We start from the raw sequence: 24,065 nt of genomic DNA, 5'->3' as shown, positions 1-24,065 counted from the left end.
GAGACTGTTTGCTTGGTACAAATGTACAACAAAACAATGGAATAATATAATGGATGGGTATATTCTTTTTAGATCCCACCACCCTGCCACCAGCAAGACTGGAATGAATGTTGTATCCATATTCAATCGTATATATCTTCATATCTCTTGCTTATATCACATTCCTATTAAACATCATCCTTCGCAACAGCATCTCTGTATGTTAAATACATTGCATCAAGTTATGTTGTTATATGTCAAGCAGGGTTGGGATGGTTTCAACTAGACGCAGATTCTGTGCATGGCTTTGTGTTTGTATCGTTAAAATGTTCCCGAGACTGTTTGCTTGGTACAAATGTACAGTAAAACAATGTAATAATGGATGGGTGTATTCTTTTCAGATCCCACCACCCTGCCACCAGTAAGACTGGAACGAATGTTGTTGTATCTATATTCAATCGTATATATCTTCATATCTCTTGTCTATATCACATTCCTATTAAACAGCATCTTTCGCAACAGCATCTCTGTATGTTAAATACATTGCATCAAGTTATGTTGTTATATGTCAAGCAGGGTTCGGATGGTTTCAACCAGACGCAGATTATGTGCATGGCTTCATATCTCTTGTCTATATCACATTCCTATTAAACAACATCTCTGTATGTTAAATACATTGCATCAAGTTATATTGTTATATGTCAAGCAGGGTTCGGATGGTTTCAACCAGACGCAGATTTTGTGCATGGCTTTGTGTTTGTATCGTTAAAATATTCCCGAGACTGTTTGCTTGGTACAAATGTACAGCAAAACAATGGAATAATGGATGGGTGTATTCTTTTCAGATCCCACCACCCTGCCACCAGCAAGACTAGAATGAATGTAGATCCCACCACCCTGCCACCAGCAAGACTAGAATGAATGTTGTTGTATCCATATTCAATCGTATATATCTTCATATCTCTTGTCTATATCACATTCCTATTAAACAGCATCCTCGTATATCTCACAACAGCATCTCTGTATGTTAAATACATATGTTAGGGACATATTTGCTCTAGTTTTTTGTACATATTTATTATCAATACCCTTAAATGTCCTATATATATAATATTAGTTTGACTTAATCCTCTTTTTAAAGTATTAAAATGGATAGAGAAAAAAAGAGAGAGAATCTGGACAGTGCTGCAGCTTAGAGAAGAATCTTCTCTAAATATAGGGTAGGGTAGGGGACAATTTAGGGTATTGAAAACAGTATAAAAGCTAGAACTTTACGTAAGGAAGGGTCCCAAACAGGAAAAAAAAAGGCATTCAATTCAAAAAATTTACAACTTCTGCTTCTGCAAAAAAAAAAAAAAAATCATCTGGATACGATATTATTCACAGCTACCAGCGTCCAAATCAAATCGTTGTCAACTACAGTCTCCCTCTAGGGAAGCCAGCTACTAAAGCTTCCTCCGGGTGCGCCTTTCAACGCTTCCCACTAGAGCCATGACTTGGTTCCCGCTGACTCCCCTTTTTCGGTTAAGGGATGCAAGATCGTCGTCCACGACTGCCACAGTAGCTAACAAGTCAGATAGTAGGGACGGGCATGTATCCTCCAGGTAATCAAAGCCTTCCGTCTCCATAACAGCTGCAGAAAAAGCAGCACAAAGCAACAGCCGAGCATGAGAACTTAAGCACACAACACAACTTATAATAACAAGAAGAAACCCAATAGGTTTGGACTGGATTGCAATCTTCAGACCAAACTTACAACCACATACAAAAAAAAAATTTTAAGGACCAATTGAGCAACCATTTGAAGTTACCAAAGGCAGAAAATAATGGAAGCGCAGATCTTGATGGACTGATGATTAAAAGACAAGCAAGCAAGGAAAAGGTCAATTCTTATGTTGGAACTAGAATTCACAATGAATTCCTTGAATGTCACAAGGATCACACCAGAATTATTAACCAAACCCATGGACAAACACACACCATGCAAACATAGAATGTGTATCATACCTGAGTGGCTACCAAGTGACCCACCCATACCCACTAGACAGGCACAGCACACTGATTTCAGGGGCTTACAGAGTTTTTAGAACCAGGGGAATGAATTAACTATAACCATTCCAAATTGTTTCAAACAAGGTCTGCTTTCTAATAGGAAGAAAATTAGAGGCTAGAAAGCATGGATTCATCCATCTTGACGCTTTACTCGAGGCCTTGAGCATAACATCATCATTGTTTCCAACATATAAAGATTGTTTTTCTAATTAAAAACCAAAAAAAGGAAGAATACGAATCATCTAATTATGCTATAAATAATGTACAATGTGACGACATACAAGAGTTTGATCATGCTTTTGGGTATTGGAATTAGATTCATGCATCAATATGTTATTTTTAATAAAGTGCAAAGAGTTGCAATATTTGCCAAATGAAAAGTCCACTGTTCAGATACACCAAAAGATGGTAGCTATATCCATCCTATTACTGCATCAAGTAAGTGCATAAAAGGTAGTAGCACCCATCTTAATTATATTTGGCAGAGCTCTGCTCCGTGATTCTCTAGCTCCGAGAGTCGATTCTCTAATAGAGTGATTCCGAGTGATTCTCTAGCAGAAGTGAATTTATTTGACAAAAACCGTTTGGCAAATAGGTTGTGAAGTGATTCCTGAGGGGTTAGATAGTGGAGAGTAGGTTGGGAGCGGTGAGAAGCAGATTTTTTTGGCTCCCACTTTCTAGTACAAAATAGAAACTAGATTCACTCCACTCCCACCATGGAACAGTTCAGATTTTTACCATTTGGCTCTACGGGAGTGATTCTCGTTGGGAGCGGAGCTGTGGGAGCTCTGCCAAACGCCCCCAAATGCTGCTTTCTAATAGTTCAGTCACGACAATCATAATTCATACTGCCTAAAATTATAAATACTGCATGTATATATTCTGCAAGCCTGACATTCCATCATGAGTTTCAGGGACAGCTTTCCTTCTCAAATATGTACACTGTATGCTAACTACACTTGTCTCAAAAACTGTCTTGCTGGCTATTGGTATTCAATTATTAGTTTGTTGCTGTGTCTAGATTAAAACTTAACCTATAAACAATGTGTTCTTAATCTAACCCCTTCAGTTTAGTGACCTAAACCATAAGAAAACATCAATCACATAGATCATCCTACAAAAACATCACATAGGATTCAAAATTATTTTTGTTGTTTTTCCTAAGTAGCTATGTTCTTTGAAACAGCTAAAAAACCCTCAATTGCGCAGAACTTTGAGCAGAACACACAATGCTGCGTACAACAAGCATATAGTATATGAATGTGGCTGGGTCCTTAGACATCTAGACCCTTGGTCTTGTTCTTTTTTTTTGTGTTGTTTTTCTTTTCCTTTTTGTTCTTTTGGCAGGATCTCTGCCTTGTAAGGCCCTTTGGGTTTGTCTCCTTCCCTTTTAATATAAAGATGTACAGTTATCCTGTGCGTTCGATAAAAAAAAACAAGCATATAGTATATTTCACATTCCAGGCAGAAAGAAGTACCTCCCAAATTTCCTCGCAAAGCAATGAACTTTAGACATGCAGACTTCAGCTCAGCACAATGGTGCTGTTCAGCAAGGGCTAAAGTTGTTGCGACAGTTTCAGGAGTCAGTTCATCACAGAGCTTTGATTCACACAGGATACGCAGACGGACCAGTCCATATCTATCAGCTGCTGCCAACAAATGCTGTACTACTACTGTTGATGTCCACGTTGAGGCAGACCCAGCTAGCTCAGGAATGCTGGGGAGTTCATCAGCGTAAATGAAGTTCACCATTGCCTGCATTTTGGGGGGTGGGGTTGTAAAATTACAGCAAGGTGATACCTTCAATCAAATAGCAATTTTGTTTTGTTTTTGAAGTAAGAGGTCCAAAATGGCAAGAACCTGACGCACATCATTGTACAGAAACATGCTTAGATTAGTTCATACTGATTACATGCTTAATTTATGGTGCAAAGGCACAATTCTAAAAGTTTCTGGTTTGAGCACCAAATCAACATTAAGAAAACTAATTCACCAAGCTTAAGCATCCCTTCCGAATATAAGTAAATTTACAGCTTCAGACAGGTCCCTTGAGCAGTAGAGTACAGAGAAAATATACGGGAAGTGGTGTGACCTGCATGTAGCAATTACCTTGAAGACAACAGGTTCCACATCCTCCACAACAACCGTGTGCAGGTCAGGCTTTCCAATAGGACCAAAGAACTGGGCTTTAAATACTGGGGAGCGAGCAGCAAGAATCCACTTGTGTGCCCTGACTTTCTCATCTCGCACTTCGAATGTTATGTCACATCCAATGCAGCGGCTGAGGAGCTCCTTGAAGCAGCGGCCCATGTCTGATCGTGGAACATGAATCTGGATGTCCTTTGGTGTTTCTATACGGTTCTTGACAACACCTACTGTGCAGTTCATCACTAGGCAATCATTCTTTAAGAAATCAGATTCTTCCAAGAGTGTTCTTTTGTAGAAGCGCTTGTAACCCCTGAAATGAGAGGTGATAACAAACGCAGTCAGGCCAGATAAGGTGGGGAGAAAGACATCATGAATCACAATATGAAGGATAAAGCCATTCTCAATGGGAGTTTCATAAGGGATTTCATGACATTAATTAGTATGGCACATAGGATTTTTTATGACATAGCACTACATTTATTATGAAATAGATGAAACTAGTTTCATCACCATTAAACTATGTCAACCCATTTTCAAGGTATTGGAAAGCGCGTGAAACCACCACTGAGAGCAATTTATTTCATCTCCATCTATTTCTATTGGCTATTTAGATGCAACATGTAAGTCAAATGTTAGCCTATGAAATTGTGTCATGAAGCTCTTCATTGAGAGAGCATATTTCATTCTTCATTTCATCTTACTCTTATTGACGTGGCAATATTACAAATGGTGTGATGAAACTACCACTGAGAATAGCCTGGTACAGCTAGCAGCAGTAAATAAACTGTGTCCATGGTATCTAGTTAACATGTGAATCCCCTTTCCTTTAGGGGGGGCGGGGGGGGGGGGGGGGGGGGGGGGGGGGGGCAGACCCAATACTAGAGGCTCCCACATGAGTGGGGTCTATGGCAGGGCTAAACTGGGACAAGCCTTCCCCCTACATATGCGAAGATGCTACTTTGAACCTGCGGCCTCGTGTGTGTGTGTGTGTGGGGGGGGGGGGACCCAATACTAGAGGCTCCCGCAGGAGTGGGGTCTATGGCAGGGCTAAACTGAGACAAGCCTTCCCCTCACATATGCGGAGATGCTACTTCGAATCTGCAGCCTTGTAATTCGGCGAGACAGCTCTCACCACTGCACTAGGTCTGCGCTTCATGACTTTCCTTTTCTTTCAGGCTGGAAAATGGCAACCCTGTCTATTGCCTAAATCCCACCTAGCCGTGTTATTTATTAGTTCTCTATAAAATGGGGGCTCCTTTCTTGCATGCCAAGAAATGCTACAATTTGTCGACACCAAAACCATGAAAATACAACTGCTTTTGTTTTCCAATTTCTTAGCCCACAATTGTTTAGGAAGTACTCCCTCTGTTCCTCCAAATTATAAGTCGTTCTGCCTTTTTTCCCCTACAAACATAGTAAAAGCTATGACATAGACATAGTGTATATATAGATGCATAGGCAAAACTAATGATATTCTGGGCCCTTATTTCACTACTCACAAAGGAGTTAGGCAAGGGGATCCTTTTTCTCCCCTTCTGTTCAATTTGGTTGCTGATGGTTTAGCTTGTATGATTAAGAAAGCTCAAGAGGAAGGTCTGATCCCTCATATCATTCAAAATGGTTGTTGTTGTTTACAATACGCTGATGACACCATTTTTCTTATTCAAGATTGCTTAGAAGGTGCCAGAAATCTTAAATTCATTCTATGTTTGTTTGAAAGCATGTCTGGTTTGAAAATAAATTTTCATAAAAGTGAAATATTTTGCTTTGGTGATGCTAAAGAGATAGATTTTTTGTATGCTGACATATTTACTTGCCCTATAGGAAATCTTCCTATGAAATATTTAGGAGTGCCTATTGATAAGAAGATCAATAAAAATCTTTGGATCCCCATGATTGAGAAGCTGGAAAAAAGATTAGCTGGGTGGCAGGGTAGATTCCTGAGTCTTGGTGGTAGACTTACTCTGCTAAATAGTTGCCTTTCTAATGTTCCTTTATATATGCTATCGATCTACCCTGCCCCTAAGACTGTTATCAAAAAAATTGATATGTTGAGAAGGAGGCTTCTTTGGCAGGGGGGAAAGCAGTCCAAAAAAATTCATTTAGCTGATTGGGTGTCAGTGTGCTCTCCCAAAAATCAGGGTGGTTTGGGTGTTTTAAATCTTGAAGTTATGAATGATTCCTTACTTTCTAAATGGCTTTGGAATATTGAGAATTCGAATGGCTTATGGCAAAAGATTATTGCTAGTAAGTACATTAAGGGAAAACCCCTTATTTTGGTTAAGCAAAAACAAAATGACTCTCATTTCTGGAAAAAACTCCTGAGTTTACGAGACATCTTTTACAAATATTGTAAAACTGAAGTTGGCAATGGTTTGAATACTAGTTTCTGGAAAAGCACTTGGTTGGGTAACCAACCATTGTCTATCCAGTTTCTTGTTCTTTTTGACTTGACCTATGATAAATATGTTTCTGTTAAAGAGGTTTTCACATCTAAATTTGAGTCTCTTACTTTCAGAAGAAGGATTGTGGGTAATTTGAGGTTGCTTTTTGATGAATTGATTAATTATTGTAATCAGGTAAGTCTATCTGATCAAGAGGATAAAATTGTGTGGACTCTGGGGAAAAAAGGCTTCTCAGTTAATTCTTTGTACAGAAAGAAAATGGAAAATCAAACTTTGATTCCATATAAGTTTTTGTGGAAATCTAAATTGCCTCATAAAATCAAGGTTTTCTTCTGGTTAGTGGTAAGAAATAAGATTCTTACTAAGGATAACCTGAAGAAAAGGTGCTGGATTGGTTCTTTAAACTGCTGCTTCTGTGGGGTGGACGAATCTATCGATCACCTGTTCTTTAAATGCCCCATTGCTCAATATATGTGGAGAGTTATTCAAGTTGCTTTGAATTTGAGATCAATCCCGAAAAATATCAAAGATATGTATGACAATTGGTTTTGTAAACCAAAAGAAAAGATGGCTCATCTTGTGTTATTTGGTTGCGGTGCTTTATTCTGGGCTATTTGGCGCACTAGAAATGATTGGTGCTTTGGAAAAAAATCATTTACTTGATCCGTCTAACATCATTTTTCTTTGCTGCTTCTGGTTGGATTCTTGGGCGATTCGTCAGAAAAAGAAGGAGCAAAGAATGGTGGTGCTAGGAAGCAAGTTAATCCGAAAGACAGCAAGTGAAGCTTTCGGAAGGGCCTTGGGGTGGTGCCCTCTCGACAGGCGTATTTCTGGATGATACGAAGCTGGAACTGGGAAGTTGATTTGGATAGTTGTTTGTCTTTTGCTGGCTAGACTGTTCAGTTCATTTTGTGGCTTCTGCCTGTCTTGTTGGGTTGTAAATAAGAAAGTCTTATGTAGTCCTTCGTAGGCTAAAACTTTTCCTGTTATCGTAGGCTCTTCACTGATCTCGTGATAGTGGTTAGAGTCTAGATAGGGTGCTGGTCGTGGTTGGTCTTTTGGAGGTTTTACCGCGTGGTGCGCGGTTGTTTCAAACTTGCCTATTTCTTAATGAAATAGGGGGCTTCGCCCCTTCGTCAAAAAAAAAGATGCATAGGCAAAGCTTTGTACCTAGAAAATCCAGAATGAGTTATAAATTGGAATGGGTGGAGAGTAGCTTGCAACAGGAAAGTCATGTACTCATGTTCAAAGGACTGTTATGGTTAACTAAGAGTAGCAGCGTTGGTTTAGTTGCAGTTCATATACGGAGATGGCATTGCAGTTCAATCTACTATCAAATCAAACGCACGGTGTACAATCAAAGGGACGGGCAAATTGCGAATGTAGCATAAACGCGTGATGATTGGAAGACGAAGATAGAAAGAAAGGGTTCATACCACATGGATCCCCTGTACTTGAGGGTGTATGGGCCGAACTTGAGCGAGCGGTCAAAGTGCGAGTGAACCTTGTGGCAGCCGCGGCCGGACTGGTCGAGGAGGGTGAGCTCGAAGAGGGCTCGGACGTCGATGCCGTCGGAAGCGAGGGCGACGAAAACGGAGACGTAGTTGGAGTTGTCCTCGGCGTTCTTGCCGTCGGGGTAGAGGTAGACGGCCCAGTGGTATCCTCCGACGGCGAAGACGTCGCTGGCGAGGTAGCGGCCGGGGCCCATGCCCTTGGCGAGGGAGTAGCCCCGTACGGTGAACTGGTGGGACCCCCGAACGGTCTCGGTTACAGAGCGCGACCACGATGGCGGCGGGGAAGGAGTCCGCGGCGGAATCGCCATCGCATCCGGCAGGAGCAGAGAGAGGGGGAAACCCTAAACAGGAAGAGCAGAGGAATCCTGGCTTTGGCGGAAAAAAATTATTTGCATCCGGGATGCAAAAGCCCCTAACATCCACCGTGGTCCATACAAATAGAAAAAAAATTATTCAAAAGTTAAATTGTAAATTTTGATCTGTTTTTATGAACCTCAAAAGTGATGGATATTAGGGGCTGTAAAAAAAATGTTTGAAGCTCGTTGGTATGCAAAATCTGGCCTGCAAATTCTCATCCATATGATCCAGCCATGTAACATCTACGATGATCTTCTGTAACACTATATAAATCCACTAGTTTAAATTTTACGGTACCCATCAGCCATCAAATCAAATCACATCATATCCATAACCTTTACTAAATCTAGCAAACAAATTATACCAAACATAACACACCATTAAAACCAACGTTCGGATTACCAGTTAACTTTTCTTGCTTAATTAAATCTAAGGGACAAAATATTATTTGGATCATCCCTCATTTTCCGCCCTCCTACACGTCATCGTCACCCCAGCCTCCCCCTTCAAATCCAATAAAAAATATTATTTACATCATCCATCATTCATCATCCTCCCCATGACATCGTAATCCATAACCTCCCCCTCCCCTGTGTCCCCGCTGCTCCCTAACTCGCGCCGCCATCGCCATTGACCTGTCCCCTCCCATCTATGAGATCGTAGTGTTAGCATAGGATATATGGTAATATACTTATTAAAAAATTGTGTTGGCTATGGCCTAGAGTGGTGGGGCGAGTTTAGAGATAGCAATGGAAACTCGATCCCTGATTTCTCGCAGGGATGGAGAAGTTTCTTTCCCAACAGGGACGTAAACAAGGAAAATTTCTTCCCCACATGTATATAGGGACGGGACGAGGAAGAGGAAGCATTCCTCGTCCCCGTTCCCCACGGTGACCCGTTAAGCTTACATATAACGACGTTTTCATGTAATAGTTAATGATAACAATAAATAATTATCTTATCAAGAGATCATTCATTGTACAAATATGTTTATTTTGATGTACACATAATAATTTTTTCTGACAACGTGTATAATTGACAATGTTTTGCATTAATAACATATGAAGTACATCTTAGTTATAATTTAAGCGGGGACGGAAATTTCTGATGGGAATTTATCCCCATGGGGAATGGGGATGGGAAAGCAATATCGTTCGCAAGCGTTTGTGGGGATCCCGTGGGAATTTTTTTTGTCGTGGGGACAGGGGTGAGGAGCTAAAACTCGACAGGGAATTTTCCATTGCAATTCCTAGGCGAGTGAGGCTCGCGCCCCTACTGCTCCGAGCCTTTTTCATCGTCCATTAATATTTTAATATAAAATTAATTTAAACTATTATATTTATATATTATGAGCGATTCAGTGATATTTTATTATTGTAGTGGTTTAGTTCAGTCTCTCAAAAAACTTTTTTCCATGGGTCAACTTCCAACGCATTTAAACCCTCTAGAATTTCACCTAATTAAAATTATCCTCTTACAACGGGGGAAGAGAAGAGAGGTGGTCGGGCCGGCTCGCCAAGCCATGGCCATGGCCGGCGGGCATGACGAGAGGGAGAAGGGAGAGGGGAGGGAAGAGACTCACCGCGGCGATGCATGGTGAACACGCGGCTTTCCTGGCACTATATGCTCGGGCAAGGGCAAGAGAGAGGGTAGAGGAGGGGGTGCCGGCGCATTTGGTGTGGAAATGGGGCGCGACCTCAGCCTCCTCCTGGCTTGACTGCTACGTGGGCGGCTGGCACACTCAACCTTTTTCTATTCTTTTTTCTCCACTATTTAAGTTTAACATCAAGCGCAAATCGCTGACCAAATAAAAGCTCAATTCAATCGCACATCAACACATAAATAAATCTATGCTTCGGCATGATGCAATAATTAAAGAAGGCTTTTTTTAGGGTTTTACATGGCATCAAAATAACTCCTACTACTTTGAAAGAGACAGAACAGAGCAAAAGGAAAGAGGAAAGAGAAGGTAGCATCTGAATTTGGTGGATATTGTAGAAGAAATTTTATACCCTCTAATTTAGGGTGTTACACGTTTATGGGGATCGACCCTCACTAGAAGTTGTGGCAGTACTTTTTCAGCGCACGAGTGACTCTGAGTCACGACGATCACCTGTATGTTGGTTCGACCAACATTCAACTTCACTCTAGCCGGAAGGTCAAGTACTTCAAGATCCCTCTTCCTTCCTCCTTGTGGTAACGAAGGCGAGTGGTTTTATGTCAGGAATGTCACTGGCAACGCCCCATAGTTTACCGGTCGGGAGCTGGTATCGATGGAAAAGTGGCACTATGGGGTGGAGGCGAGCTTCAGGAGCGAGGTGGAGCATCTTCTTGTAGCGGTCAAAACACTCAAACAACAAGGTCTCACCATGCGCGGCTGGTGCACACCATTACACACCACTGGGTTAAGCCTTTTTTATGGCTTGTTAGAGGCCAATGCACATTGTTGACACCTTTTTAGGGCACAAATCACTCAACACGAACCAGCGGCGGTGCTCTCTGCACAGGGGCGGACGGTCCGCGACCAGGGGCCAGACGGTCCGCGGCCTGACGCGAGGCTAAGGTTCCTGCCTGACGGCCGGACGGTCCGCGCCCTGGGGCCGGACGGTCCGCGCGTGCGCAGGGGCGGCGGAAGATCGGCGGCGGCGCCTGGATCTCGCTCCCGGGAGGGACCCCGTCAGGGAGGAGAGATCCTAGGTGATGTCTAGGCTCGGCAGGCCGACCTAGACTCCTCTAATCGACGTAGAGTCGAAGAGAAGCGAAGAATTTGGGGGATTGGAATGCTAAACTAGAACTAGACTAGAACTACTCCTAGGAAATAAATGCGAAATAGAAGTGTTATTGATTCGATTGATGATTACAAATAGGCCGTATACCTCTCTATTTATAGAGGAGGGGGGCTGGACCCTTTACAAACTAATCTCCTGAGCTAATCCTGCGAATCTAGCTAACAACCGTAGCACAAAACTCGGAACCCTAATCTGCTCTATGCACGCGTGGACCGTCCGGCCCACAGGCGCGGACCGTCCGCAGCTCATTTTGGAGCTCAACATATGCCCCTGCCTTTTGGTGGAGCTGAGCGAACCAAAAGCAACTAACTCGATGTGATCACATCGGTTTTCTTAGGCATCTTGCCACTTACTAGGATGGTACGCAGTGGCCTTGGTCTCGATGGTTGACTCAACGGACGTGACCCCTTTAGCATTGATCGAACTGTCAGTCCCAACACCGCCGAGCGTCATACTGGTTCTGACCAATTCGTCACCTTGCTAATTTTCTGAGTGCTCTGGCGTAGCTCCATAGTCGACCAGGTCTTCTCCTCGCAGGTCGTCTTCCTCCATGGGTGTTGGTACGTTGTTGGAGGTGTCTTGGTGTAGTGCGGATGGTTTGGCCTCAGGGGTTGGATGGTTTGCGTCCTGTGCGGATGATCCGACCTTTATAGTCGGACTGTCTACCATACCTGCATAGAGCTGTACAATTGTTGTTTTATTTTCTGTCTTTGTGGCCGTTTGATTTTTCTCAACGGCCTTTAGTCTCCATCTCTTTTGTGGTGGCGGATACTGTGGATGCGTGTCATTGAATATTTTTTCTGCCTCCTTTTCCTTGATCTCCTTTGCTCTTAGGCGCTGCAATTTTCGCTTTTGCGATCGTGTCAATCCCGATGGGCACCATCGGTGGATGGAGTATTTTGGATTGATTGTTTTGTTGACAGTCGTATTTTCTTTTTTGTTTGTGCTGGCCGATTCATCAAAAATCATTGACCCTTTGTCATCTTCCTATATAATGACATTTGTTGTTCCTATTTTGATGAAGTCTCCTTTTGTCGTCCTATTGGAGGCTGTAGCTGTATGTCCCCCTGCTGGATTAATCGGTCTTTGCGTCCGAGTGGTCCGACAATCTTGTTGGGCCCGTGCTCGCGAACCAGATTGAGGGGCTTTCAATCGGTCTTGTACTGGAGGTGTCAACCTGTCAAAAACAGATGATTGAGGTGCCCCCCAGGCGGGTTATTGTGGTATCCCGAATGGATATGGTGGCGCGCCCCACATCTGATTTGGGATATATGGTGGCAGTGGTATGTATGTATAATGACATGACATGGGTGTATGTGGAGGTGGAAGTGTCCACGCAGGTGCGTTAGGCCTTAATTGAACATTATGACCCCCTGTCCTTTCCGATTGGCGAGGTGGTCCAATCAGCCTAACATGCTGCCGCTCCTGGGTGGGTAAGTGAGGTCGCTTTAGTGGCCAGTCACTGGGGCCGGCCTTCTTTTTCACATATTTAGATAATAATTGATCAAAGGTCGGGCTGGATTTGACCAACTGACTAGCTGCCTTGAATGTGTTAGTTTTCCACGTACCTATTTCTGGTTGTCGTGGTTTGAAGGTACGTGGTCGCCGTGGCTCCTTGGCGTTGCCGGACCGTCTATTGGAATGACCCGGACTGTCTGGCGAGGTCTCGGACTGTCCACGTCTGTGTACCGAACCGTCTGTGATGCGCAGAACAGGTTCCCGCGTTCGGTCACCTGTTTACGATTGCCCCCCCCAGCGTTTGTGATGGTAACCTTCAGAGTCTCCCCACCATCAGGAGTCTTCTCGGCAACCACCTTCCTGCAAGAAATTTTATTATTTCCATCGGCCTTTCGTGCGTTGCCGATGATGACTTCCTTGTCTTCACCCTTATCGGTCGCACCGGGCCGAATTGGGACTTTCTTGCCCTCAAAGTCGATCACATTCATTGGGAAGGGCTCCATGTTCTCCTGAAATTTCAATCGTCCCTCATTAATGACCGATTGGATTTGTCGTCGAAACACATTACAATCATTAGTGGCATGTGAAAATGAGTTGTGCCACTTGCAATATGCGCGATGTCTTAGTTCATCGGCGGGTGGAACAATATAATCTATCTTAATGTTGCCATTTTTTAGTAATTCGTCGAATATCTTATCGCATTTGCCAACATTGAATGTAAACTTAACCTTCTCTTGCCATTTCTTTTGAACCGGCTGCAAGGAGGAACAAGCCGAAGATTTGGCTTGCTCGGGCCAAACTATTTCGGCAGTGTAAACTTCCTTTGGTTCATCGTCCGAACTACTCTGATTGTGTTCTACTATATGGACATTATGATGAACCGTTTTGACTAGTTCTTTGCTTTGGCTTTCACAAGCCAAATCTTTCTGATGTAATTGTGCTAGCGTAAAGAACTGGATGCCTTCTAATTTTCTCTTTTAAATAATAGCGCAATCCATCAAAGGCTATCCCCGCCAGTTATTTATTTGTTAAATGAATTTGAAAACATCAGTTTCTCATATCCCGGAATCTCCGGATGTAATCATTAACCGATTCATCCTTTTTCTTGTCGTAGGGCCACTAAGTCTACTAAATCTAGCTTGTAATCGCCAGAGAAGAAATGTTCATGAAATTTTTGTTCTAAGTCTCCCCATGACAAAATAGAATTAGGAGGGAGCGTGGCATACCATGTGAATGCAGTCCCTGTTAAAGATAATGAAAATAAACGCACACGGAATGCTTCGGTGTTGGCCAATTCTCCTAATTATGCTAAGAACTGGTCTATATGCTCACGCGTGCTCTTTCCTTGGTCACCCGAAAACTTTGCGAATTCGGGTATTCTGCTCCACTGTGGGTATGGGAGACGGTCAAAATGGCTACCATAAGGTCTCCGATATGACTGCCCCCCGGGGACTATACTAACTCCGAGCTTATCTCAGAACGCCCCAGCTATTTCCTCTCTTACTATATCGATGGCAGCCGGTGGGAGACCACCGGCTCTTTGATCCAATATGGGTGAGGTCGTTTGGATGTTGGTATGTTGTTTTCCTCCCCCATTGGTTTGGGTTTTGCGGTGCGTCAATACATGCCCTATGAGGCTTATAGGACTGGCCATTCCTTTCTGGCCTTCTGGAGGCCGGAAAGTACTCACTCTCACATGTTTGGTAGGTTATATTATGGTGCTGGTGTGTCGCATGGTGAGATGGGGAGTTTAGCTGGGACGGATGCGGAGTTGGAAATCCATCCTCCTTAAAAAAACTTTGTGCCGGACCATCCGGTTAAATGCGCGGACTGTCCGGTTACGTGCGCGGGCTATCCGGCCATGTGGTCGGACCGTCTGGCATTATATTCAGACTGTCTGGCGTCATACGCGGACGGTTCAAATGAGTTATCTAGGGTTTGCACGGTATGTGGCGGCTTGGGTGCAGGCCTCGGTAATTCGCTTCTAAAAATGGGATCGGTCGCCACTGGCCCAGACGGTCCGCGCTCACGTGCGGACGGTCTGGACATGCGCAGATCGACAAATTTATCGCCGATGTGCATGGGAGGCTATTGTTGCCTAGGGTACATGTCTATCGGCCTCCCATAAAGGGGTTGTGACTGGTCGTGACAACCTGTAGCCGATGAATCACGTGTGTATTCCCTAAGTTCAACCTCGTGCGAAGGAAGATTTGCAATAGTAGACTTATCAAGCGCATGCACTAGCCTTTTATGATCGTTTTGTATATCCTCTACGATACGTTGCATCTGCTCTCGCTGTTCGTCTATGTAAGATTTAAGAGATTGGAGCTCATTGGTGCTACTTACATTGGGGGTATTCGTAGTAGGTCGGAGCTAAGCCAGATCTGTCGCCCGTTGCCGAACGACTTTGTTGTTCCTGTCCACCTTGAAGTTGGCCAGGAATTTCACCTCTGCTTCCTGGATCAGCTGCTACTGGCGCTCCTCGAATAAGAGTTGTTCTTCAGCCGACAAGGTTTCCCAAGTCGGCTCTATAATATTGCTTGGGGAGATATCAGAGCTGTCGGGTACCATAATTAGGGGTACCCCCAACACTCCTAAACGCGGCTGGAAAACATCTTCATAGCAAACCATAAGCAGCTGATAAAGCACGATTCAAGTCAGGGCCTCGTCTACCAAGGGACGCGACCTCATCCGAGCCCAGCCTCGGCCTCGGGCGGGAACAGTAGTCCCGGGCGGATTCACGCCTCGCCCGAGGGCCTCCTTAGGCAGTGAGCGCACCCTCGGCTCGCTTGAAGCCCAGCTTGGGCAGACTTTGTCATGCAGCGACCTCGATCGGATCGCCCTCCCAACCGACCGTATCGTATGCGCATTTAATGCGGGGATCACCTGACACCTTATCCTGACACACGTGCCTCAGTCGGCAAGGTCAAAGTGACCGCATTCACTTCGCCCCTTTACTGACCGATCTGACGGGAAAACAGCGCTATTCACCCCGTTCTGACTGCTGTGCCAACCACCAGGATAAAGCTGAGTCACGATCTCCCACGAGTTCGGCCTCGGGCGCAACAAGGAGCTCCGCCTCACCCGACCCCAAGCCTCGGCCTCAGCCCCGGCCTCGGAAGAAGATCTCCGCCTCGCCCGAGCCTAGCCTCGGCCTCAGGAGAAGCCTCCGCCTCGCCCGAGCCTAGCCTCGGCCTCAGGAGAAGTCTCCGCCTCGCCCGACCTGGGCCTCGGACCGAGTACGCTACAGGGGATACATCATTACCTTACTCCTAGCTAGCTGCCTCAGGCTATGAAGGAACAAGACCGGTGTCCCATCTAAGGTTACTCCGGTAACAGGTAATGATGGTTCCCCGCGTGTGCCCATGACGTCGGATTGCTCTCAACCTCCTACGGAAGCAAGACAACGTCAGCAGGATCCATGCCACGCCGACAGCTGTGCTTCTACAGGGCTCAAGGCACTTCTCCGACGGCCACGTTAGCTCGTGTACATGGCTCAAGGCGCTTCTCTGACGGCCACGTTAGCTCGCAGCTACACCCCATTGTACAGCTGGGCATTTCCTTGTATCTATAAAAGGGGATGTCCAGGGCCTTCCTGAGGCACGTGGTGGAACACGCAACACACCACGAGAGACGCTTGTAACCCCTACTACGAGCACCCCGGTGCGAGATAACGCAAGCCACATTTCCCCCTTGTGTTCCATCTTGCATCAACCCATCTGGGTAGGGACATGCAGCAACAAATTTACTGGTTGGCTGACGGACCTCGCGGGTCCAAAATGCCAACAGTTGGCGCGCCAGGTAGGGGCTCGCTGCGTGTTAACGAACACTTTCCCGTTGAGTTCCAGATGGGTAGCCTCCAGTAGCCTCTTCGGTCGGGGACGCTGCTCCGCTTCGGGAGTCTCGAGTTCATGTCCCTCGACGGCAGCTACGACATGGTACTCCTCCCCCCGCAGCGCGACAGCAACAACGACAATCGGCTCGCCCGACAGCGGTGAACTCGACGACGGCTTCCCACCGTGGCAGAAGAGGAACACCCGGGTTTGCCCCGCCACCCTCCTCGTCTGAGGAGGAGGAGACAGGGCAACCGTGGCCATGCAGGAGGCGGCACCTCGTCGGCTGTCAGGCCAGAGCGAGTCGACGACGCCGGCACCCCTGCGGGGGCCATGTCGGGCGTTGTCCTCACACCTGAGACAACGACGGGTGTCGCTTCCCCACAACGTGCCAACCTCGAGCGGACTTGAAAGGGAATTTGGCTTACACCTACTTTCCTAATTGATTTTGGTGGTTGAATTGCCCAACACAAATAATTGGACTAACTAGTTTGCTCTAGTCTATAAGTTATACAGGTGCCAAAGGTTCACACTTAGCCAATAAAAAGACCAAGAAATGGGTTCAACAAAGAGAGCAGGGGATAACCGAAGGCTGCCCTGGTCTGGCGCACCGGACTGTCCGGTGCACCAGGGGACTCCAAGCCAAACTTCGCACCTTCGGGAATTTTCAGAGGCGCTTCGCTATAATTCACCGGACTGTCCGGTGCACCACCGGACAGTGTCCGGTGCCCCAGAGGAGAGCGACTCTGAACTCGCCAGCTTCGGATTTCCGCTCCGCTATAATTCACCGGACATGTCCGGTGCACACCGGACTGTCCGGTGAGCCAGCGGAGCAACGGTTACTTCGCACCAACGGTCGACTGCAACGCATTTAATGCACGCCAGCGCGCGCAGAGGAGCAGAGCACGCGCGGGTGGCACACCGGACAGTCTACAGAACTTGTTCGGTGCGCCACCGGACAGCCAGGCGGGCCCACACGTCAGAGCTCCAACGGTCGAAACCCAACGGCCTGGTGACGTGGCTGGCGCACCGGACAGTGTCCGGTGCGCCATGCGACAGCAGCCTCCACCAAACGGCTAGTTTGGTGGTTGGGGCTATAAATACCCCCAACCACCCCACATTCAAGTCATCCAAGTTTTCAACCTTCCAACCACTTACAAGAGCTAGGCATTCAATACAAGACACACCCAAGTGATCAAATCCTCTCCCAATTCCACCAAAGCTTTAGTGTTAAGTGAGAGTGATTTGTTGTGTTCTTTTGAGCTCTTGCGCTTGGATTGCTTTCTTTCTCACTCTTTCTTGAGATCAAACTCACTTGTAATTGAGGCAAGAGACACCAATCGTGTGGTGATCCTTGTGGGAACTTTGTGTTCCAATTGATTGAGAAGAAAAGATCACTCGGTCCGAGGGACCGTTTGAGAGAGGGAAAGGGTTGAAAGAGACCCGGTCTTTGTGACCATCTCAACGGGGAGTAGGTTTGCGAGAACCGAACCTCGGTAAAACAAATCCACGTGTCACACTCCTTATTCGCTTGCGATTTGTTTTGCGTCCTCTCTCTCGGACTCGTTTTATATTTCTAACGCTAACCCGGCTTGTAGTTGTGATTAAGTTTGTAAATTTCAGATTCGCCCTATTCACCCCCCTCTAGGCGACTATCAATTGGTATCAAAGCTCGGTGCTTCATTAGAGCTTAACCGCTCGAAGTGATGTCGGGAGATCACGCCAAAAAGGAGATGGAGACCGGCGACAAGCCCACTACAAGCCACAGGAAAGCCTCATCGGGAGAGTCCCGCAACAAAGGGAAAGGAAGGAGAAGAAAGCCTCTTCCCACAAGTCGCATCGGAGTGGCGACAAGAAAAAGAAGATGAGGAAGGTGGTCTACTACGAGACCGATACTTCATCACCTTCCACCTCCGGCTCCGACGCGCCCTCTGTAACTTCTAAGCGCCATGACCGCAAGAAGTTTAGTAAGATCCCCCTACGCTACCCTCGCATTCCTAAACATACTCCATTACTTTCCGTTCCATTAGGCAAACCACCAACCTTTGACGGTGAAGATTATGCTAGGTGGAGTGATTTGATGAAATTTCACCTAACCTCACTCCACAAAAGTATATGGAATGTGGTTGAGTTTGGAGCACAGGTACCATCTGTAGGGGATGAGGATTATGATGAGGACGAGGTGGCCCAAATCGAGCACTTCAACTCCCAAGCCACAACTATACTCCTCGCCTCTCTAAGTCGAGAGGAGTATAACAAGGTGCAAGGATTAAAGAGCGCCAAGGAAGTTTGGGACGTGCTCAAGACCGCGCACGAGGGAGATGAGCTAACCAAAATCACCAAGCGGGAGACGATCGAGGGGGAGCTCGGTCGCTTCCGGCTTCGCAAAGGGGAAGAGCCACAAGACATGTACAACCGGCTCAAAACCTTGGTGAACCAAGTGCGCAACCTCGGGAGCAAAAAGTGGGATGACCACGAGATGGTTAAGGTTATTCTTAGATCACTTATTTTCCTTAACCCTACTCAAGTTCAATTAATTCGTGGTAATCCTAGATATACACTAATGACTCTCGAGGAAGTAATCGGGAATTTTGTGAGCTTTGAGTATATGATCAAGGGCTCAAAGAAAATCAATGAGCTAGATGATCCCTCCACATCCGAAGCACAACCGGTTGTATTCAAGGCAACGAAGGAGAAGAAGGAGGAGTCTACACCGAGTAGACAACCAATCGACGCCTCAAAGCTCGACAACGAGGAAATGACTCTCGTCATCAAGAGCTTCTGCCAAATCCTCAAGCAAAGGAGGGGGAAAGACTACAAGCCCCGCTCCAAGAAAGTTTGCTACAAATGTGGTAAGCCCGGTCATTTTATTGCAAAATGTCCATTATCTAGTGACAGTGACAGGGGCGACGACAAGAAGGGGAGAAGAAAGGAGAAGAAGAGGTACTACAAGAAGAAGGGCGGCGATGCCCATGTTTGTCGCGAGTGGGACTCCGACAAAAGCTCTAGCGACTCCTCCTCCGACGAGGACGCCACCAACATCGCCGTCACCAAGGGACTTCTCTTCCCCAACGTCGGCCACAAGTGCCTCATGGCAAAGGACGGCAAAAAGAAGAAGGTTAAATCCAAATCCTCCACTAGATATGAGTCCTCTAGCGATGATAATGCTAGTGATGAGGAAGATAATTTGCGTACTCTTTTTGCCAACCTAAACATGCAACAAAAATAAAAATTAAATGAATTGATTAGTGCCATTCATGAGAAGGATGATCTCTTGGACACTCAAGAGGACTTTCTAATTAAAGAAAACAAAAAGCATGTTAAGGTGAAAAATGCTTATGCTCTAGAAGTAGAAAAGTGCGAAAATTATCTAGTGAGCTAAGCACTTGCCATGAGACTATAGACAACCTTAGAAATGAGAATGCTAATTTGTTAGCTAAGGTTGATTCAAATGTTTGTAATGTTTCAATTCCCAATCTTAGAAATGATAATGATGATTTGCTTGCTAAGATTGAAGAATTAAACATTTCTCCTGCTAGCCTTAGGATTGAGAATGAAAAATTGCTTGCTAAGGCTAAAGAACTAGATGTTTGCAATGTTACAATTTCCGATCTTAGAGATAAAAATGATATATTGCGTGCTAAGATTGTTGAACTTAATTCTTGCAAACCCTCTACATCTACCGTTGAACATACTACTATTTGCACTAGATGTAGAGATGTTGATATTGATGCTATTCATGATCATATGGTATTAATTAAGCAACAAAATGATCATATAGCAAAATTAGATACTAAAGTTGCCGAGCATGAACTTGAAAATGAAAAATTTAAATTTGCTCGCAGCATGCTTTATAGTGGGAGACGCCCTGGCATCAAGGATGGCATTGGCTTCCAACAGGGAGGCAATGTCAAACTCAATGCCCCTCCTAAGAAATTGTCCAACTTTGTTAAGGGCAAGGCTCCCATGCCTCAGGATAACGAGGGTTACATTTTGTACCCTGCTGGTTATCCTGAGAGCAAAATTAGGAGAATTCACTCTAGGAAGTCTCACTCTGGCCCTAACCATGCTTTTATGTATAAGGGTGAGACATCTAGTTCTAGGCAACCAACCCGTTCTAAGTTGCCTAAGAAGAAAACTCCTAGTGCATCAAATGATCATGACATTTCATTTAAAACTTTTGATGCATCTTATGTGTTAACTAACAAATCCGGCAAGGTAGTTGCCAAATATGTTGGGGGCAAGCACAAGGGGTCAAAGACTTGTGTTTGGGTACCCAAAGTTCTTGTATCTAATGCCAAAGGACCCAAAACCATTTGGGTACCTAAAGTAAAGAACTAAACTTGTTTTGTAGGTTTATGCATCCGGGGGCTCAAGTTGGATCATCGATAGCGGGTGCACAAACCACATGACAGGGGAGAAGAAGATGTTCTCCTCCTATGAGAAAAATCAAGATCCCGAACGAGCTATCACATTCGGGGATGGAAATCAAGGTTTGGTCAAAGGATTGGGTAAAATTGCTATATCACCTGACCATTGAATTTCCAATGTTTTTCTTGTAGATTCCTTAGATTACAATTTGCTTTCCGTTTCACAATTATGTCAAATGGGCTACAACTGTCTTTTTACTGATATAGGTGTCACTGTCTTTAGAAGAAGTGATGATTCAGTAGCATTTAAGGGAGTGTTAGAGGGTCATCTATACTTAGTAGATTTTGATAGAGCTGAACTCGACACTTGCTTAATTGCTAAGACTAACATGGGTTGGCTCTGGCACCGCCGACTAGCCCATGTTGGGATGAAGAATCTTCATAAGATTCTAAAGGGAGAGCACATTTTAGGATTAACAAATGTTCATTTTGAGAAAGACAGGATTTGTAGCGCATGCCAAGCAGGGAAGCAAGTTGGTACTCATCATCCACACAAGAACATCATGACGACTGACAGGCCACTGCAGCTCCTACACATGGACCTATTCGGCCCGATAGCTTACATAAGCATCGGCAGGAGTAAGTATTGTCTAGTTATTGTGGATGATTATTCTCGCTTCACTTGGGTATTCTTTTTGCAGGAAAAATCTCATACCCAAGAGACCTTAAAGGGATTCTTGAGACGGGCTCAAAATGAGTTCGGCTTAAGGATCAAGAAAATTAGAAGCGACAACGGGACGGAGTTCAAGAACTCTCAAATTGAAGGCTTCCTTGAGGAGGAGGGCATCAAGCATGAGTTCTCTTCTCCCTACACTCCACAACAAAATGGTGTAGTGGAGAGGAAGAATATAACTCTATTGGACATGGCAAGAACCATGCTTGATGAGTACAAGACTTCAGATCGGTTTTGGGCCGAGGCGGTCAACACCGCCTGCTATGCCATCAACCGGTTGTATCAACACCGAATCCTCAAGAAGACATCATACGAACTCCTAACTGGTAAAAAGCCCAATATTTCATACTTTAGAGTCTTTGGTAGCAAATGCTTTATTCTTGTTAAAAGAGGTAGAAAATCGAAATTTGCTCCTAAGACTGTAGAAGGCTTTTTACTAGGATATGATTCAAACACAAGGGCATATAGAGTCTTTAACAAGTCCTCTGGACAAGTTGAGGTTTCTTGTGACGTTGTGTTTGATGAGACTAACGGCTCTCAAGTAGAGCAAGTTGATCTTGATGAGATAGGTGATGAAGAGGCTCTGTGCATCGCTCTAAGGAACATGTCCATTGGGGATGTGTGTCCTAAGGAATCCGAAGAGCCTCCAAATGCACAAGATCAACCATCCTCCTCCACGCAAACATCTCCACCAACTCAAAATGAGGATGAGGCTCAAGTTGATGAAGGAGAATATCAATCAAATGAGCCACCTCAAGATAACGACAATGATCAAGGGGGAGATGCAAATGATCAAGACAAGGAGGATGATGAACCAAGGTCGCCACACCCAAGAGTCCACCAAGCAATCCAACGAGATCACTCCGTCGACACCATCCTCGGCGACATTCATAAGGGGGTAACTACTAGATCTCGTGTTGCACATTTTTGTGAGCATTACTCTTTTGTTTCCTCTATTGAGCCACACAGGGTAGAGGAAGCACTTCAAGATTTGGATTGGGTAGTGGCAATGCAAGAGGAGCTCAACAACTTCACTAGGAACGAGGTATGACATTTGGTTCCACGTCCTAATCAAAATGTTGTAGGAACCAAGTGGGTATTCCGCAACAAGCAAGACGAGCATGGTGTGGTGACAAGGAACAAAGCCCAACTTGTGGCCAAAGGATACTCCCAAGTCGAAGGTTTGGATTTCGGTGAAACCTATGCACCCGTAGCTAGGCTTGAGTCAATTCGTATATTATTGGCCTATGCTACTTACCATGGCTTCAAGCTTTATCAAATGGACGTGAAGAGCGCCTTCCTCAATGGACCAATCAAGGAAGAGGTCTATGTTGAGCAACCTCCCGGCTTTGAAGATAGTGAGTACCCTAACCATGTTTACAAACTCTCTAAGGCGCTTTATGGGCTCAAGCAAGCCCCAAGAGCATGGTATGAATGCCTTAGAGATTTCCTTATCACTAATGGATTCAAAGTCGGAAAGGCCGATCCTACACTCTTTACCAAAACACTTGAAAATGATTTGTTTGTATGCCAAATTTATGTTGATGACATTATATTTGGGTCTACTAACGAATCTACATGTGAAGAGTTTAGTAGGATCATGACACAAAAATTCGAGATGTCAATGATGGGGGAGTTGAAGTACTTCTTAGGATTTCAAGTAAAGCAACTCCAAGAGGGCACCTTCATTAGCCAAACAAAGTATACTCAAGATATTCTAAATAAGTTTGGGATGAAGGATGCCAAGCCCATCAAGACACCCATGGGAACCAATGGGCATCTCGACCTCGACACGGAAGGTAAGTCCGTGGATCAAAAGGTATACCTGTCGATGATAGGCTCTTTACTCTATTTATGTGCATCTCGACCAGATATTATGCTTTCCGTATGCATGTGTGCAAGATTCCAAGCCGACTCTAAGGAAGCTCACCTTACGGCCGTAAAACGAATCTTGAGATATTTAGTTTATACTCCTAAGTTTGGGCTTTGGTATCCTAGGGGATCCACTTTTGATTTAATTGGTTATTCGGATGCCGATTGGGCGGGGTGTAAGATTAATAGAAAGAGCACATCGGGGACTTGCCAGTTCTTGGGAAGATCCTTGGTGTCTTGGGCTTCAAAGAAGCAAAATTCCGTAGCTCTTTCTACCGCCGAAGTCGAGTACATTGCCGCAGGCCATTGTTGCGTGCAACTACTTTGGATGAGGCAAACCCTTAGGGACTACGATTACAAATTAACCAATGTTCCTCTTCTATGTGATAATGAGAGTGCAATTCGCATGGCGGATAATCCCGTCGAGCATAGCCGCACTAAACACATAGCCATTCAGTATCACTTCTTAAGGGATCACCAACAAAAGGGAGATATCGAGATTGCATATATTAACACTAAGGAACAATTAGCCGATATCTTTACCAAGCCACTTGA

At 45.0% G+C, this 24,065-nt stretch overlaps 1 protein-coding gene across 1 annotated transcript; it reads right to left on the bottom strand.

Annotated features, from left to right (window-relative positions):
* Positions 1-1,001: 1,001 nt before the first annotated feature.
* On the bottom strand, positions 1,002-8,430 carry LOC100274226 (BTB/POZ and MATH domain-containing protein 3). Its single transcript, NM_001148597.1, is given in 4 exon segments — positions 1,002-1,612; positions 3,510-3,786; positions 4,141-4,489; positions 8,021-8,430. Coding segments are annotated over 4 exon segments (1,200 nt in total). The 5' UTR covers positions 8,407-8,430; the 3' UTR covers positions 1,002-1,424.
* Positions 8,431-24,065: the final 15,635 nt, after the last annotated feature.

The sequence above is a fragment of the Zea mays genome, chromosome 2 (assembly GCF_902167145.1).
Source record: "Zea mays cultivar B73 chromosome 2, Zm-B73-REFERENCE-NAM-5.0, whole genome shotgun sequence".
Classification (NCBI taxonomy): Eukaryota; Viridiplantae; Streptophyta; class Magnoliopsida; order Poales; family Poaceae; genus Zea; species Zea mays.
The sequence above is the reverse complement of the archived record's forward strand: the minus strand, read 5'-3'. Positions and strand labels throughout refer to the sequence as shown.